Source organism: Physella acuta, unplaced genomic scaffold (assembly GCF_028476545.2).
Source record: "Physella acuta isolate Inbredline_101_S28 unplaced genomic scaffold, ASM2847654v3 ptg000105l, whole genome shotgun sequence".
In the NCBI taxonomy this organism is placed as follows: Eukaryota; Metazoa; Mollusca; class Gastropoda; family Physidae; genus Physella; species Physella acuta.
In genome coordinates, this window is record NW_026731625.1 from 718950 (window position 1) to 736004 (window position 17055).

The 17055-nt window shown below is 36.4% G+C and overlaps 1 protein-coding gene across 2 annotated transcripts; it reads left to right on the top strand.

Moving 5' to 3' along the window:
• Positions 1 to 42: 42 nt before the first annotated feature.
• Positions 43 to 15063, top strand: LOC131932787 (ankyrin repeat domain-containing protein 53). 2 transcript variants are annotated; one of them, XM_059289697.1, is made up of 5 exons: positions 43 to 93; positions 3524 to 3749; positions 3994 to 4193; positions 12279 to 12443; positions 12533 to 15062. In XM_059289697.1, the coding sequence occupies exons 2-5, from the start codon at positions 3546 to 3548 to the stop codon at positions 13566 to 13568; spliced, it is 1605 nt and encodes a 534-aa protein (XP_059145680.1). In that variant the 5' UTR covers positions 43 to 93; positions 3524 to 3545; the 3' UTR covers positions 13569 to 15062. The 2 variants fall into 2 exon arrangements, with proteins under 2 accessions (XP_059145680.1, XP_059145688.1); XM_059289705.1 differs by lacking the exon at positions 43 to 93 and adding an exon at positions 94 to 161 and having other exon boundaries at positions 12533 to 15063.
• Positions 15064 to 17055: the final 1992 nt, after the last annotated feature.

Genomic DNA, 17055 nt, shown 5'->3' on the forward strand with positions numbered 1-17055 from the left:
AGTACTCAGTTCCTGGTTATTACTTTTACGACATTACTACCAATTCGCGTCTTTAGCGACCGATCACAATATAAATGCCAAGAAAAATTCTCAGTAAGAACATAAACACACTTGAACTATTCTACATATCTAAATTTCGCGTACATGAGTACATAAAAAGAGTAAACAATGAATAATTATAATAGCAATGTTAATACCAATGTTTAAATACTAGGCCGATGCGTATTTATTAAATTAATTAGGCCTAAAGTCTTAAAGAGACTTTTTTAGTAAAGTTCTAAAACTAAAGACTAAAGGAAAGGCTAGCCTAAATACAACTAAACTTTAGAATGCAGTTCAGTAATCTAAAAACTGAGAAATTCTAACTAATTACTAATGTGACTCTAACTACTCACTAGATCTATCACTAAAAAAAACTACTTAAAAAAGGCGATAGCTAGTAGATCGGTAATCTATCGTTTTGGGTACGTAAAATCGCCCGCGATTTGTAATGTGAAAAACAGGTGACTCCTTAAATTTTAATAATTATTTCACATTTTGAGGAGGATTTATGTTTTAAAAAATTCAAAAATGTTTCCTTGATTCATTTATGTACCTGTTTTTAAAAAATTGAATTAAAACTTTTCCGTAATAAATGAAGACTAGCGATGTTTCCAACAGATGCAACCATGCTCATTTACTATAGCAGCCATCTTGTCTAAGTTTTATTTTTATAAGCTTTTAGCGCCAGATTCAGGGGGAAGCCACTCTATTTTACAAATGGCTGCTGTTTATATAGCAAATCTTGCTCTCAGACACTGCTGTTTAAAGTTAATTTCTGGCCTATATCGATATATTTAGCCATTGATTTAGGTTTATTATTCATTTATCTATAATATTTGACACAAAAGTATGACAATATACTTCTATTAAAGCCTTGACAATGAGGTAACGTTTTCGTACATAAATAGCCGCGGGCGATTTTACGTACCCAAAAAGATAGATTACCAGTAGATCTACTAGATCTAGCTGCTGCTATATTGCCAATTAATTTATTGCCCTATTTTATAAAGTTATTTAGTAATATTTAGTTTAGTATCTTCTTCATTTTTAATTTTGGTGTTGGAAGGGATCCCCTCCAACACAATGCACGTGAGCGAAAAGGTATTCGAGAGGCCCATTAATTAATTTAAAAATCATGCATGGCATAGTTACAATTAATATGGTTATAAAATTCTGTCTGTCTGTTTTTTTCGGACTTTAAAGATTGAATGTATTTGGTGTTTTTAATATTTTCGGTAACTAAATAAAAATTTAAAAAAAGCAAAAACAATTTGGTTTTCACGTGTAATGGCGACATAAACAATGGTATCTTGCTATAGGCTGCCATAAATTTTATTGTACACATTGTAAGCCTAAAAAAAGAAAAACTAGGTCATGGGGTTTAAATTTGCATTGTTATTTAAAAACTTTATCTGCAAAGTTTTGTAAACAAATAATTATCGATCACAGAGTTCCTGTACAGCCAATCAATATATGTCTTACGAAAGTGAAACATCCGGTTATAACTTTGGCTTGATGAAAATAAAGAAATGTAACCTTAAACTCAACAAATTATTTTCAAGTTCTCTGGATTTGCAACTTTTATAGCATTGATTCTAAAAAATGAAAATTTCTGAATTAATTTTAGGCTTAAGTTTTTATTGTTACGGTGGCTTTGTTTGCTAAATCTAAAAAAAAAGCATGTTTTTACTCCATGTCAACAACATGATGGAAGGATTCTCGTCAACTCGTTCGCATCCATTGACAATTAGTATACATGTCAACTGGTTATGGGCCATTGTGGCCATCGACTCCAATTTCAGCCTGCTTTTCTTTTTGGATTTGCTTCCATAGCCTTTGTCCAACCGAGAACAAACTACAAGGCAGCAGTTGTTTAATTTTGGAGTTGTCTCTCCTAGAAGAGTGGCTGTTCCATCCTCATCTGCCCTCATTGAGACTTTTAGCGACCATGAGCTTTACTGACTCGACCACGCCAACCCCTTAGTTTATTATAATATTAATAATAAATAAGCCTAATGTACAGTATTGCATAGCCAAATAGGGGGCTTGAAAATTGTTGCCAAATTTATTTATATATTAAAAAAAAACTATTTATTTATAATTGCATTTTTTTTTACCATTGTTAAGACCGAGTTCTATTTCCCCTACAATCAAACACACAAACAGTTCATTGCTCAAGAAGCCACTTGATATGTAGTATCATGATGTATGGTACCTCTTTGTGGCATTGGGGGCCATTGGTTAGGGGCCCGAAATCCTTTGCACATTTTTCAATGTAAAATAGTGTTTGTGATATCGGTATAATTTCACCCTATACTATCCTGTAACCTACATATAATTAAAAAAGAATGTAGTACTACTAACTTTGGTTTATATATGTTTCTTTGTTTTTGTTTTTACAAGAAATGTGATAGTAAGCTTGTATACTTTGAATTTATCTCCCTTGAATAAGTTTTATAGTAGGCTTTGAGAAAATTAGTTGTAGCCATCCCTAACTGACTGACATCAGTGCTTTGATGTTCCTATCAAGTTCTTTCTGAGCTGACCGCCATCCCACCCCTCTTTCTTAGCCTCGCTAGTTTCAAATAGATAAATGTATCCTTTGTTAACTTCCTAAATGACATCATTTAGGGTTGAGGGTCTGGCTTTTTGTAAATAGTTTTAAAAAGTGTGACATCATTTGTGGATGGCTCTTAAACCAGAAGGTTATCCGAAGTTTGAGCTGACCACTACAGTTGTACATGTGAAAGGCATGCTTCTGTCTTTTATGCATTACTACATCATTCATCAGATTGCCATGAAACACGTTGGGAAGTTGTTGCGTAAGCCCCCGCAAAGGTTTCTGCCTTAAGCCTAACATGATTAATTGTCCGAGGTCAACCACACAGTTTTCAAATGTGTGGTCGACCATTTTTTTCATTTTTAAAAAACTTTTTTCTTTCAAAAAAAAGTAATTAGACACTTTTTAAATTACTCTTTAATTTGCTCAGTAAATGTACACTACAACAGTGCTAAAGATCTTAGGAATTAGGACAGCAAGATAAATATAGCATTTAACAGTATTCTCAATATTTTTCGATGTCTTGCAAGTGGTTACATTATTTACCTGTAGTTCCACAGGTAATATATCACCTTTCTTTTAGCATTATACTGCCATTTCTTTTAGCGTTATACTGCCATTTCTTTTAGCGTTATACTGCCATTTCTTTTAGCGTTATACTGCCCTTTCTTTTAGCATTATACTGCTTCGCCCTTTCAGGTTTTACAATTTACTGCCCCACCCGACTTAAAACAATTAATTTCAGAGCTCAAATAGTTCAAGAGACCATCCATGTCTGCATCTTGCTGCCTGCAGTGCCTTATGTGATTTCACTGATTTTGTTTTCTTCAAATTGAGCTTAGGTATTTTCTTACGTACAAGTACACTTAAGTTTTAGCTAAAAAAATTTTTAATGTTTTTGTGACTTGATGATTTTTGCAGGAATGCAACAAAAGAAATTGAAATGCCATTAAGTCACTCCAAGACACGAACAAGCTCAAGCCTATCAGACTTCACTCAGGGGATGTCACTCCGAAGGCGAAGAACCAAAATAACAACAGAGAAAAAAATAGCAGATGATGAGTTTATGGCTGCAGCTATTGGTGATCCTGAATGGCTGAAGCAAAGTTTAAAAGATGCTGGACCAGAATTGAACTTTGACAAAAATGTAAATATGGTCTACTCTAGCTTTTTATTGATCTAACAAAAAAAGGTCATAAGCCAACCCCAAACCTCCCCCTTCCTTAAAATGATGTCAGAAAATATCATCGCCTTGTTAACATTAATTCTAACAAAAATGAAAGAATTTTTTTGTCTGACCATTAAAAAAAATTCAATGACAATCTTTTTACCACCTCTCAAATGAGTCAATACTGACAGCAATCAGAAAACCAAATGCTTCCTATTTTCAGGGCTTGACAGCTCTCCACTTGTCAGCAATACACGGACGTCTAGAGTGCCTGAAACTGTGCATTGAAAAGTTTAAAATTGACGTTAACCTTCCCAGCAAAACTGGCTGGAGGCCTGTACACCTTTGTATCAGTAACCAAACCGGCAAACGCTCACTGCAGTGTTTGCTCTACCTCCTAGAGAATGGAGCAGATCCATCTATGTAAGTTAGTGGAGCAGATCCATCTATGTAAGTTAGTGGAGCAGATCCATCTATGTAAGTTAGTGGAGCAGATCCATCTATGTAAGTTAGTGGAGCAGATCCATCTATGTAAGTTAGTGGAGCAGATCCATCTATGTAAGTTAGTGGAGCAGATCCATCTATGTAAGTTAGTGGAGCAGATCCATCTATGTAAGTTAGTGGAGCAGATCCATCTATGTAAGTTAGTGGAGCAGATCCATCTATGTAAGTTAGTGGAGCAGATCCATCTATGTAAGTTAGTGGAGCAGATCCACCTATGTAAGTTAGTGGAGCAGATCCATCTATGTAAGTTAGTGGAGCAAATTCAGCTATGTAAGTTAGTGGAGCAGAACCATCTATGTAAGTTAGTGGAGCAGATCCATCTATGTAAGTTAGTGGAGCAGATCCATCTATGTAAGTTAGTGGAGCAGATCCATCTATGTAAGTTAGTGGAGCAGATCCATCTATGTAAGTTAGTGGAGCAGATCCATCTATGTAAGTTAGTGGAGCAGATCCATCTATGTAAGTTAGTGTGTAACGTTAACCTATCTATCAGCCAAATAGAAGGAGAACGTCCCCGGATTCTTTTTTCGGGGTCATATGCAAATGCCTTACGGCCTAAGTGGATGAACACTTAACACAACGACACACTAGGGCTCGCATTCAATGTCTAGGGAAACTAGTGATACTATTGTAATTAACACTCATCCAATCTACATACGACCTTTTAATCAGCGAACTCAGAAGTGGCAGAACACAAGGTTGAACTAAATAAAATATTTAATGTATAAAATATCAAAACCCAACTTACACAATGTAGGAAAAAACACTATCACAGATTTCTACACTGTCTAAAAAACAGCTACAGGCCACACAACACTGCTGTAGTTTCTAGAATTACTTAGCGACAAGTAATATTAAACTAGAAGACTAAATCAACTGAAGAAAGCAAGGCACACACAGGTCTTAAGTACTCTCACGTTCAAATGGTCAGAGTCTATAGCCGGACAATATGGACGGCTGCCTGATCAAGGTAAAACGGCCTCGTAGACTGCCAGGTCAAGATAAACTGCCTCGTGTTGAGGGTGTGCAGTGTAATTAAAGACTTCTGTGACAGGGGAGGTTATCCTCAACTCATGTCGCCATTGGTTGGGATAATCATCTGATCAGAATCATTCAATCAGATTTTAATGGAAAATTTTCTATGTCTCAAACACCTTAATAGTCAATGGAAAAACCCCAGGTGTTACACCATCATTCCATATAAGGAATTATACAATGTCAAAATAAAAATGACTCGACCTAAGTAGGTCACATCCCCTCCCTTTTTGGAAGTGACAGATAGGTTCCACAAAAACATACACAAGGAACCAATCTGGCAATGAAATAACAAAAATGTTTTACAAATGTAGGCAATCAAAATCATAATACCAGATGAAAATATCCCTGAACATCAAAGGGAAGTAACTCCAACTTTTACAATTGGTGAAAGGGGAGTAACCCTTCAAAAGGTAATTATACATCAAAATCCCTCAAAAAAGGATATTACAATATTTCCATGAGAATATTAAAAGTGGTAAACCCGCCAGGGTAAGACCTTTATTTCAATGACTAGCTACAATATCAATTGAGTCATATGAGACATATTATTATAAAAGATTACATATAATCAAAAACCACCTTTAATTAAGGTTCACCTGAAAATAAACAAAATATTCAACAGGATTGGAATTTTGAAAAAAAATTCAAAACTCACACCACTCATTTTCATATGAGTGACACTCAAACAAAACCTGTTTATGGTCCTAATGAACCACAAAGCATGTCACATGATCAAAGTGTACAATAAGATTTTACATCCTTGACAAACAATCAGCCACAACATTATCACTACCCTTAATGTGTGAAATTTCCAGATTAAAATTTTGGAAATATAAGCACCATCTCAATATTCTTTGATTTGTCTGTCCTAACTTAGAGGTAAATTTCAGGGGATCATGGTCAGAAAACACTCTGACTGGATTGGTTGAAGAAGAGACATAGACTTCAAAATGTTGTAATGATAAAACCAAAGCTAAAGCTTCTTTTTCAATAGTAGAATAATTCTTTTGGTTTTCATTTAACTTCCTGGAAAAAAAGGCAATGGGATGGTCAATTCCCATATTGTCTTCTTGAAATAGGACTGAGCCAATGGCTAAGTTGCTAGCATCAATGGCAAGTTTAAAGGGTTTGCTAAAATTTGGTGCAGCCATAACAGGAGCATTAGATAAAAATGACTTAATGGTTAAAAAAGCTTCTTGACATTTATTGGACCATTCAAATTTAACACCCTTTTTCAATAATGCAGTAAGAGGTTCAGCAATAGCTGAAAAGTTTTGACAGAACCGCCTATAGTAACCAGCCATCCCAAGGAACTTTTTGATCTCTTTACAATTTTTGGGAGGTGGCAACTTTACAATAGCATCTACTTTAGCTTCAATGGGCCGAACTTGGTTCGTTCCCACTTGATAACCCAAATAGGTAATTGAAGCTTTACAGAAATCACTTTTATGTAAGTTTACAGTAAAATTAACTTCAGACAATTTTCTAAAAAGGTTAGTCAATTGAACAATATGTTCTTCAAAAGTATTAGAAAATACAACTATATCATCTATGTAGGCCTCACATTGGTCTATGTCAGCAATGACAGAGTTAATGACTCTCTGGAAAGTTTGACCAGCATTTCGCATACCAAAGGGCATACGTTTGTATCTATAAAAACCATTAGGGGTTACAAAAGCAGATATTTCTTTTGCACGGTCAGATAAGGGGATTTGCCAGTATCCTGAAAGTAAATCAATTTTGGAAATTATCTTAGCTTGACCAACTTTATCAATAACGTCTTCTATCCGAGGTAAAGGATAAGAATCAGCTTTGGTGAGCGCATTCACCTTCCTAAAGTCGGTCACAAACCTGAAAGATCCACCGTCTTTCGGGACTAGGAGACATGGGGAACTCCAGTTGCTGAAACTGGGCTCAATGATATCATTCTTGAGCATATAATCAATTTCATCTTTTATCAAAGCAGCTTTTTCCGGGTTAACTCTATAGGGGTGTTGTTTAATGGGTTTTGCGTCACCAACGTCTACATCATGAGGTGGAACCTTCGCTTCTTTGGGGACATCCCCAAAAATAGAGGGAAATGTCTCAAATAACTGAGACAATCTATGGCTTTCCTCTGTGGACAAATGCATAAGGTGGACATTCAAATTATCTAAAAAGGAAGAATTTACCAATTTTGGGGGTTTCAATTTATCATGTATCACATCATCAGAAACATTTGAACATACAGGTAAAGTAATTTTAGCTGTGGATTGAAAATTGTTACCATTACCATAATACTTTTTCAGTGAGTTGACATGATACACTGTCTGTTTCTTTCTTCTGTCGGGCGTATTGACAACATAGTTCAAATCACTTAATTTTGAATGCACAGTAAAGGGTCCACAATATCTCAAGGATAACGCATTGTTCAGATTAGGTACTAGCACAAGAACTTTGTCGCCTGGATTGAATGTTCGTTTACAAGAACTCTTATCATACAGTTCTTTCATTCTAACTTGGGCCTTTCTTAAGTTCTTGTGAGCCATTTCGCACACGGCTTTCAGTCGAACGTGAAAATCGTCGAAGTTTTCCACTGGATGATCACTGGTACCTGTCCAACGTTCGTGTATCAGCTTCAGGGGGCCACGGACAGAATGTCCAAACACAAGTTGAAAAGGCGAGTAGCCTAAAGAGTCCTGGACACAGTCCCTCGCGGCGAAAATAATCCAAGGAACAGACTCATCCCATTGGGTGTTACTGTTAGCGAATGTCCTTAGCATGGTTTTGAGGGTTTGGTGGAACCTCTCAAGTACGCCTTGAGACTGAGGGTGGTAGGCTGAGCTGGTGATGTGGGTAACGCCTAGCTTGGCTAGCGCTTCCTGAAAATGGTGACTGGTGAAGTTGCTGCCTTGATCTGTTTGCACGATTCTAGGTAATCCAAAGGTAGTGAAGAACCGGGTCATGGCTCTGACTACAGTCTTTGCCTTAATGTTCCGTAAGGGAATCGCCTCGGGAAAACGGGTACTTGAACACATAAAGGTAAGTAGGTACTCGTTGCCCGCCTTGGTTTTAGGCAAGGGACCTACACAGTCCATGACGATTTTAGAAAAGGGTTCTTCTAATACAGGAATCGGACTCAAAGGGGCCTTAGGAATTGTCTGGTTTGGCTTTCCGGCCAACTGACAGTTCGTGCAACTTCTACAGTAACGCGACACATCTTTTCTCATTTTGGGCCAAAAGAACAGTTCTTTGATCTTAGCCGTCGTTTTAGTGACTCCTGGGTGCGCTGACATTGGATGGTCATGTGCCAGCTTAAGTATTTCATGCCGATAAGGTGGAGGGATCCACAGCTGGTTTTTACCCAACCATGGTTCGGCTGGTGAGGCAATCACTGATATAGCGCGACGAAAGAAGAGGCCGTTCTCGGAGAAATATTCTCCATCGTCAGATGATAGAGATTTTTCGACCGTTGCTTTGAGTTCCGCGTCGACTTGTTGAGCTTTAATGATGTCTTCCTGAGATATTCTCAGGGGTAAGCCCAGACTTGTGTTTTCTGGAAGCATAGACTCCAGTTTGGGAGTCGAATTTCTTGATGATGATGGCGGGTTTGGTTCAGACGTTGTGTCAGCCAATTGTTTGGTCTGGCTTCTTGTCACCGCACATGCAGGATACAGTTCATAATCATTATCTGGAACTGTTGACAAAGGGTCTGAAACCGTACAGGGGTATACTTTGCTTCCCGCAAGGTCATTCCCTAGAAGTAGGTGTACTCCTGGGACAGGAATACTATCTATCACACCTAAAATGACCTCACCTTCGACGAGATGATGTTTCAGGGCAAACTTGTGTAGAGGGACGACAGTAGATTTCGTCCCTACTCCCTGGATAATGGAAATCCTTCCGGTGTTCGTCTCTGGTGAAATGTCCATTGAACTTTTCAAAAGGAGTGATTGTGACGCTCCTGTGTCTCTTAGGACGGTGATATTCTTCTGAGACAACGGGTCACCTGGTTTGCTAATGATGGCTTCGGCAATAAAAGATGAAAAGTCAACTTTTCTCGATCCCTCGAGATCGGTAGACTCGGAAGAAACTGGATGGTGGCGAGAACAGTCAAAATGTGACTGCACATAATGTGTGGAGATTTGACTACCTTCTTGCGGACACTTAGGGTTAGAGTCCTTTTGAATTCTAGAGTTCATAGTTGAACTGGCTGCTTGAGGGGATAGAGCATAGTGCGCAGAAGTACGCACCACCTCTCTGTTATTCTGAAGACGTTTGTAACAGTCTTTGACAAGATGACCAGGCCTTTTGCAGAACTGGCATACCGCTCGACGATTGAGAGTTGATCTTGGTTTCTCTCTGGACTGTGATGCCTTCAAATGTTGGCCAACAGGATGATTGCTGCCAAAAAGGGGAAGCACGGGGTTGAGGCGGTTTCCTGACACCGGTGGTTTCTTATGCACCAACATATAGGTGTCAGCCGACTCAGCAGCCTTCTGGATGTCAGTTATCTTGTTATCCAGAATGTGTAGTCGTATCTCTTCAGGCAGGGACGATAGGAATTCTTCCCTTAGGATAAGTGACCTGAGCTTCTCAAACTCAGAAACTTCCTCCGAGTGTAGCCACCTTGAAAATATTTTCTCCTTTTCAAAGAGAAATTCCACATATGATTGTGTGGGTAACTTGCGGAGTGTTCGGAATTTTGTCCGATAGGCCTCGGGCGTCAGTGCGTAGGCCTTTAAAATGGCAGTCTTGACCAAACTATAGTTATTTTGAACGTCGTGAGAGAGTGCCTGGTATGTTTTTGCAGCTTTCCCAGTAAGGACAGAGCTCAATAAAGCAGTAATGGAAGTTTCGGGCCATTCACATGTCTTCGCTAAACTCTCAAACGAGTTAAAGAAAACGACCAAATCTGTTTCATCAAATTTAGGAACTAATTTCCCAAATTTGGCAATCACTTGCCCTACCGACAACTTTTTTGGATCTACCAGAGAAGTGACATCACTAACTTTACCAAATTCTGATTCCAACCTCCTCCTATCTAAAGCAATTTTAACCTCTAACTCCTGTTCTTTTAATGCCTTCTCTAAAGCAACTTTCTCCTCGCGGAGTAATACACCAGCCAACAAACTTTCATCAAATACCCCTTCATTAATAAAATGAACAACAACTTTATCTCTCAACACCTCTGACTTCTGCGTAACAGAATAATCCAATTTCAATTCCTTAACAAGACTAATCAACACTTTTCTACTCAACTTTTCTACACCTTCAAAAGTAGGATTAGCCAAAAAAGACTCCATAACACTAACTTTCAAATCACAACAAGCCTAGGTTCACTAACTTAACACGGTGCGTTGGGCCGTGTACTTGACCTCTAAATGTAGGACGACACGTCTGCTTATTTGACCTAGATACTCTAGCCTGAGCGCGTGTTGTAAGAACACTGCGATACTGGATATAAAAACAACTAGATCAGACTAACCTTAGTATTTACTGATATAACCAACAACTGGAACGACAGATTAAATCCCGGACGGGCCCCCACTTTGTAACGTTAACCTATCTATCAGCCAAATAGAAGGAGAACGTCCCCGGATTCTTTTTTCGGGGTCATATGCAAATGCCTTACGGCCTAAGTGGATGAACACTTAACACAACGACACACTAGGGCTCGCATTCAATGTCTAGGGAAACTAGTGATACTATTGTAATTAACACTCATCCAATCTACATACGACCTTTTAATCAGCGAACTCAGAAGTGGCAGAACACAAGGTTGAACTAAATAAAATATTTAATGTATAAAATATCAAAACCCAACTTACACAATGTAGGAAAAAACACTATCACAGATTTCTACACTGTCTAAAAAACAGCTACAGGCCACACAACACTGCTGTAGTTTCTAGAATTACTTAGCGACAAGTAATATTAAACTAGAAGACTAAATCAACTGAAGAAAGCAAGGCACACACAGGTCTTAAGTACTCTCACGTTCAAATGGTCAGAGTCTATAGCCGGACAATATGGACGGCTGCCTGATCAAGGTAAAACGGCCTCGTAGACTGCCAGGTCAAGATAAACTGCCTCGTGTTGAGGGTGTGCAGTGTAATTAAAGACTTCTGTGACAGGGGAGGTTATCCTCAACTCATGTCGCCATTGGTTGGGATAATCATCTGATCAGAATCATTCAATCAGATTTTAATGGAAAATTTTCTATGTCTCAAACACCTTAATAGTCAATGGAAAAACCCCAGGTGTTACACCATCATTCCATATAAGGAATTATACAATGTCAAAATAAAAATGACTCGACCTAAGTAGGTCACAAGTGGAGCAGATCCATCTATGTAAGTTAGTGGAGCAGATCCATCTATGTAAGTTAGTGGAGCAGATCCATCTATGTAAGTTAGTGGAGCAGATCCATCTATGTAAGTTAGTGGAGCAGATCCATCTATGTAAGTTAGTGGAGCAGATCCATCTATGTAAGTTAGTGGAGCAGATCCATCTATGTAAGTTAGTGGAGCAGATCCATCTATGTAAGTTAGTGGAGCAAATTCAGCTATGTAAGTTAGTGGAGCAGAACTATCTATGTAAGTTAGTGGAGCAGATCCATCTATGTAAGTTAGTGGAGCAGATCCATCTATGTAAGTTAGGGAGGTCGTTGTACTATCACACACTAATAAATTGAGGCCTAATTATATGAAAATCACCTATGGGTAAATTATCATATTCAATTTTCTACTTTCATATAAAAAAATATATTTTAAAATTCTTTCTTAATTAAAACAGTTTGAGCCCAGTTTATTTTCAGAATTTTTAATTTCAAACAAATTGTAAATAATTTCAAACAAATTGTCAATAATTTCAAACAAATTGTCAGTAATTTCAAACAAATGTCAGTAGTTTCAAACAAATGTCAGTAATTTCAAACAAATGTCAATAATTTCAAACAAATGTCAATTTTCCTCAATCAACCAGAACAAATGACGATGGTGTCACCCCTGTACACCAGGCAGCAAGTGAGGGCCATGTGCAGTGCTTAAAGATTCTTCTAGAACTTGGTGCTAAAATAGATGGCAAAGATTGCAGAGGCAACACCCCACTTGATCTGGCCAAACTTTGGGGCCATCGCAAATGTGCCAGGTTGGAATATTTCATCCGTTTTAAAATAAAAGAAAAAATGGAAGTCTTTTGTAAATCTGATTTGATTATCTCCATACTGTCTGTTTCAGGATCCTGGCAGCTGAAATGTGGCACCATGATAAAGAGTTTGTTGCTAAAGAAATGCTACAGTTAAAGAAGATGAAAATGCAGCAGGTTTTAAAAGATTTTGAAGAAGAAGAGAAAATAAAATCAGAACATCTTTACGAGCATCAAACATTTCATCACTTGTCGAACTCTGGCAATCAGCCTGAGAAAGCTTCAGAGCCTGGGAATGGACAAACTGAGAAAAAGTCTTTTGGCATGCACAAACCTAACAGTGTTGCTAGATCTGGTGACACCAAAACACTACACACTCCAGCACTACACACCCCAAAGCAGAAAGCTGATCCATTAGATGAAAGATTTGAAGATTTCTCAAAGAAAGATGTCCATTTAATTAGAGAATGTGATGTGAAGTACCATGACACCAAAGATGAAACTAGCAAGAAAAACAGTCAAGCAGCCAAGTTCTATATCCCGGATGAATGGAATGTTTCCACCAAACCCGAGGAAAACCCGTACCAGCCTGGGCTGGCCGACCACTTCCCCAGGGATGAATACACACTCATGCCCAAAGTTAAAGGCGCACCCAAATATTTTGAGGGTAAATTTCTCACAGTTTTAAATGCCAACAACGTAGATGAGGATGTGAAAAGAAAAGGAGTGAGCGCTAAACTGAGGAAACCAAAGCTGCCAGCAGACGTCATCAAGTCAGTGATGAGCAGAGAGGAGGGGGGCGTGGCTAGGGGGATGATCTTCAAGTGCCAGCACATCCATGACGTCCACACCAAGAGGAAGTTTGATGCCGGCACCAAAGGCCTGCCAGAGACCCCATTCCATCTGACCAATGATATCAGGTCCTTCCTGCTTCAAAACAGCTTACACGTGTTGCAGTGCCAACCTAAAACCAGCAGTTCTAAATCAGAGTCTACTGCAAGTCTCCCCACCACTGAGTGGACTCAAGCAAACTTTCCCCGTCCGTTAGTGCTGCAGACATTGAAGAACATGTCCAGGCCTAACCACTTTCCTAATATCAAAGGTGAAGAAAGATTATTTATTAACTGACAATGCTAACAATGTAAAAGTTGGAAACAGTTGCAGTAAGAAATCTCAGCAGCATGAAGCCAAGGGAGACAATGCTAGGAAAAGGACATCAGCATCTTTGATACTATTTATAATACTATAGGCCTACATGTTACCAGTTATGTTTTAAGATTTTATCAACTTGTTTAAAATTATATTAGATGTTGTTTTTTTTGTAAATTCAAGACTCAATAAATGTTAGTACATAGTTCCAGGTCCAGTTTGAGCCACCATTGACCATTGATTGGTCAGTAAAAATTGTTGAGCCACCATTGACCATTGATTGGTCAGTAAAAATTGCTGTTTGTTCCAGTCATGATACACTTTAATTGAAGGCCTCATCTGTTTAGTTAGACTTTTGTTAACCCACATTAATTATGGGATGACTGCTTGTGTTTAATGCAGACTGTTGATGTCATCTAGAATATTATTTGTACAGACAAAACCTCTAGCAAAACTCACAGTTGAAACATTTTTCAAATCGATTTTATCAATTTGTCTGATGAAAACCTGTGGCTGTGGCTGAAGTTCAAAGGTCACTTGTCTAATACAACTTCTGTTTTTTTTTTTGTTTCTACACACTGTACATTTGTTTTTTTGTTTTTTGTTTCATTTTTAAAGGTCACATGGTTCATTTCAAATCATTAAAACAAATCATTAAAACAAATAGTATTTGCCTGGTATAATGTCTGTATTTGAAATGCAGACTTATGCCAATTCTATCAATTTTAAAATCAGATTTATACGAGCAGACAAATCACCACATTTTATCAAAGTATTTAAAACATGTGTTATCTACACATCTGAAGATCAGATATAATAAAGTGTGTGCATTCAGTAGCCATTTTATAACTCTAGCTTTTAATATATAAACCTTGTAACCATTGGTGGTATCTCAAAGATAAATTCAATTGCCAAACTCTAGCTTTTAATATACAAAACTTGTAACTATTGATGGTAAAACTCTAGCTTTTAATATACAAAACTTGTAACTATTTATGGTAAAACTCTTAGCTTTTAATATACAAAACTTGTAACTATTGATGGTGTCCCAAAGATGAATTCAACTGATAAAGCTTAACCAAACATTATGAATGCCAAAAAATTTTCAAATATTTAAAAATGTATTTACATTACACTCTGTGGCTTAAAACTTGCTTCTGTAATAAAGGCAATTCTAAATATTTATTTCTGTTTTTAGTGTGAATTTTTATATTTTTTTTTTATATAAATGCTGTTTTTAGTTGGTTTTCTGGCTAAAGGGTTCAGCATAGAATCAGAATCAGCAAAGCAAGAAATAATTATAATTTTTTAAAGCCCTTGTGAAATTCAATGGGTTAGACCTTTATTGAGATACTAGCCTCAGAATCTTTGACACAAATACAAAGTCTTTTTTAGTGAACCTTTGGCACAAATATAAAGTCTGTTTTAATGATCCTTCAGCAAAAATACAAAGTCTGTTTTAGTGAACCTTTGGCACAAATATAAAGTCTGTTTTAATGGCTGAGAGATGTTGTGTGCACTGAAAACAATGTAAAATTTTTAAGGTAAAAAAAAAACTTGAAAACAACTTTGTTGAAACTATTTTTTATACATCTTTTTTTCTATGTAGGATAATGATTTTGTTGAGAAAATAGTGGTTGAAGACAGTGGCGTAGCTAGCTCGGGTGTCACCCGGTGCGGCACCTAATGGTGTCACCCCCCCCCCAAAGAAAATAAATTATATATATATATATATATATATATATATATATATATTCCATATAAACATGTGTATATGTATAAATATTTTTTCTGGATGTATTTAATTTTTTTTAAGCTACGCACTTTTGACTGAAATTCGTCCTTTTTTAATGTATAGGAAGATGAGTAACATATTACACACTCGTGGGCTGTTGTGTAATAATTTGCTTGATCGAATGATATGCCTATTTGTAAATTTATATGTGGTTTCACCCCCAATCCACTTTAGTGGACATTGTATTTGGTGTCACCCCCTCCCTAACTTTATGTCGAATGGCGACAATTTTGTGCGAACATTCTATTAATCTACCTACAAAAAGCTTTTAAGGGCTTCAACTCTAACAGTTATTAATTCATTTGCAAAAAACATTGTTTATGTAGTAAATTAAAAAATTTAGTGTCACCCCCCCCCCCCCCCACTCCAGACATGGATTAACACGTAAGTTGTTACCACTCTCAACCAAATAGATTTTGTTATGAGATGTTGACAAATCCTGCAATTACGTTGTTTGCTGTTCAGACAAATCACCTGACGATGGAGACACATCACATCAGAGGCGGGGCGGACGTACAAAATAAAAATGTTATTGAAAACATTCTTACATTTTACATTTATCAGATTATAATTAGGCATTATATTATAAGTAAAAGTATTATTTTTCTATTATATTAAAATTATTTTCAAAACAATGGTTATTATTCATAAAAAGAAAAACTAATTCAATTTTTTATTAGAAATGTTATTTATGCAAATCTTTGAGAAATCGATCTAAGAGAGGTAATCATGTTTTTATTTTTTCATCGCTTATTTTTCTATGAGTTATCCCGCATTTAATTTTAAGAACAAAACTGCAAATAATGTTCATAGAAAACATACATGGAATTTCTTTTCTTCTTAGTTCAGCCGTGGCTATGTTTCTTAATATATTAAATTTTAAAATATCAATTTTAACAATATTAAAAAAAAAATATTATCCATAGTGTACTTAAAGTAATTTATAACTTAAAATCGCTTTCTCTAAGTTTATAATGCTAGTTAATATATATATGAAAATTTAAATAGAGTAACATTTAGTAAATATTATGCATCTTTATTATTTGTTAAATTTACCTTTTTACCCGACTAAAAGTAAAATTGACTTAAATTGTAGTTTCAAAGTGAAATATTTTCATGGTTGTTCCCCCTTGACTACAAGTTTTGTGATCTAATTCTATGACTAGAATGCAAAAGCGAGATATTTTATCAAATGAAATTTGAAACGTTTAATACATTATTTGCATTCTACATTAATTGCAACTAATTTCATTAGCATTTTAATTTTTTTTTAAATATTTCAACACTATAATAAATTTTATTTTTAGTTATTTCTACGTCTGAAAATATTTAAGCGCGGTAACCTAGGATAAACTATATTCTAAAAACATTTTCATGTTTGTTCCCCTTTGACCATTCACTTTGTGTAACATATTCAAGGAAAGACAACAATAATAATATTAACAAATTTTATAATAAATGCTCAGTTATTTCTCTTTGACTTTTGCAAAAATTATAATAATAAGATTGTAATATTTATCACCTTCTAGATTTAATAGTAATTTTTATCTTAATTTTAAAAAGTAAATAGTTGTTTGAGTTTTTCAGCGCTGTCCCGCCACAGCAGAGGATGAAGTTTCTCTCATGCCTGTTGATGTTAATGAGTTCTATACGTTCCAAAAACCCTATCGA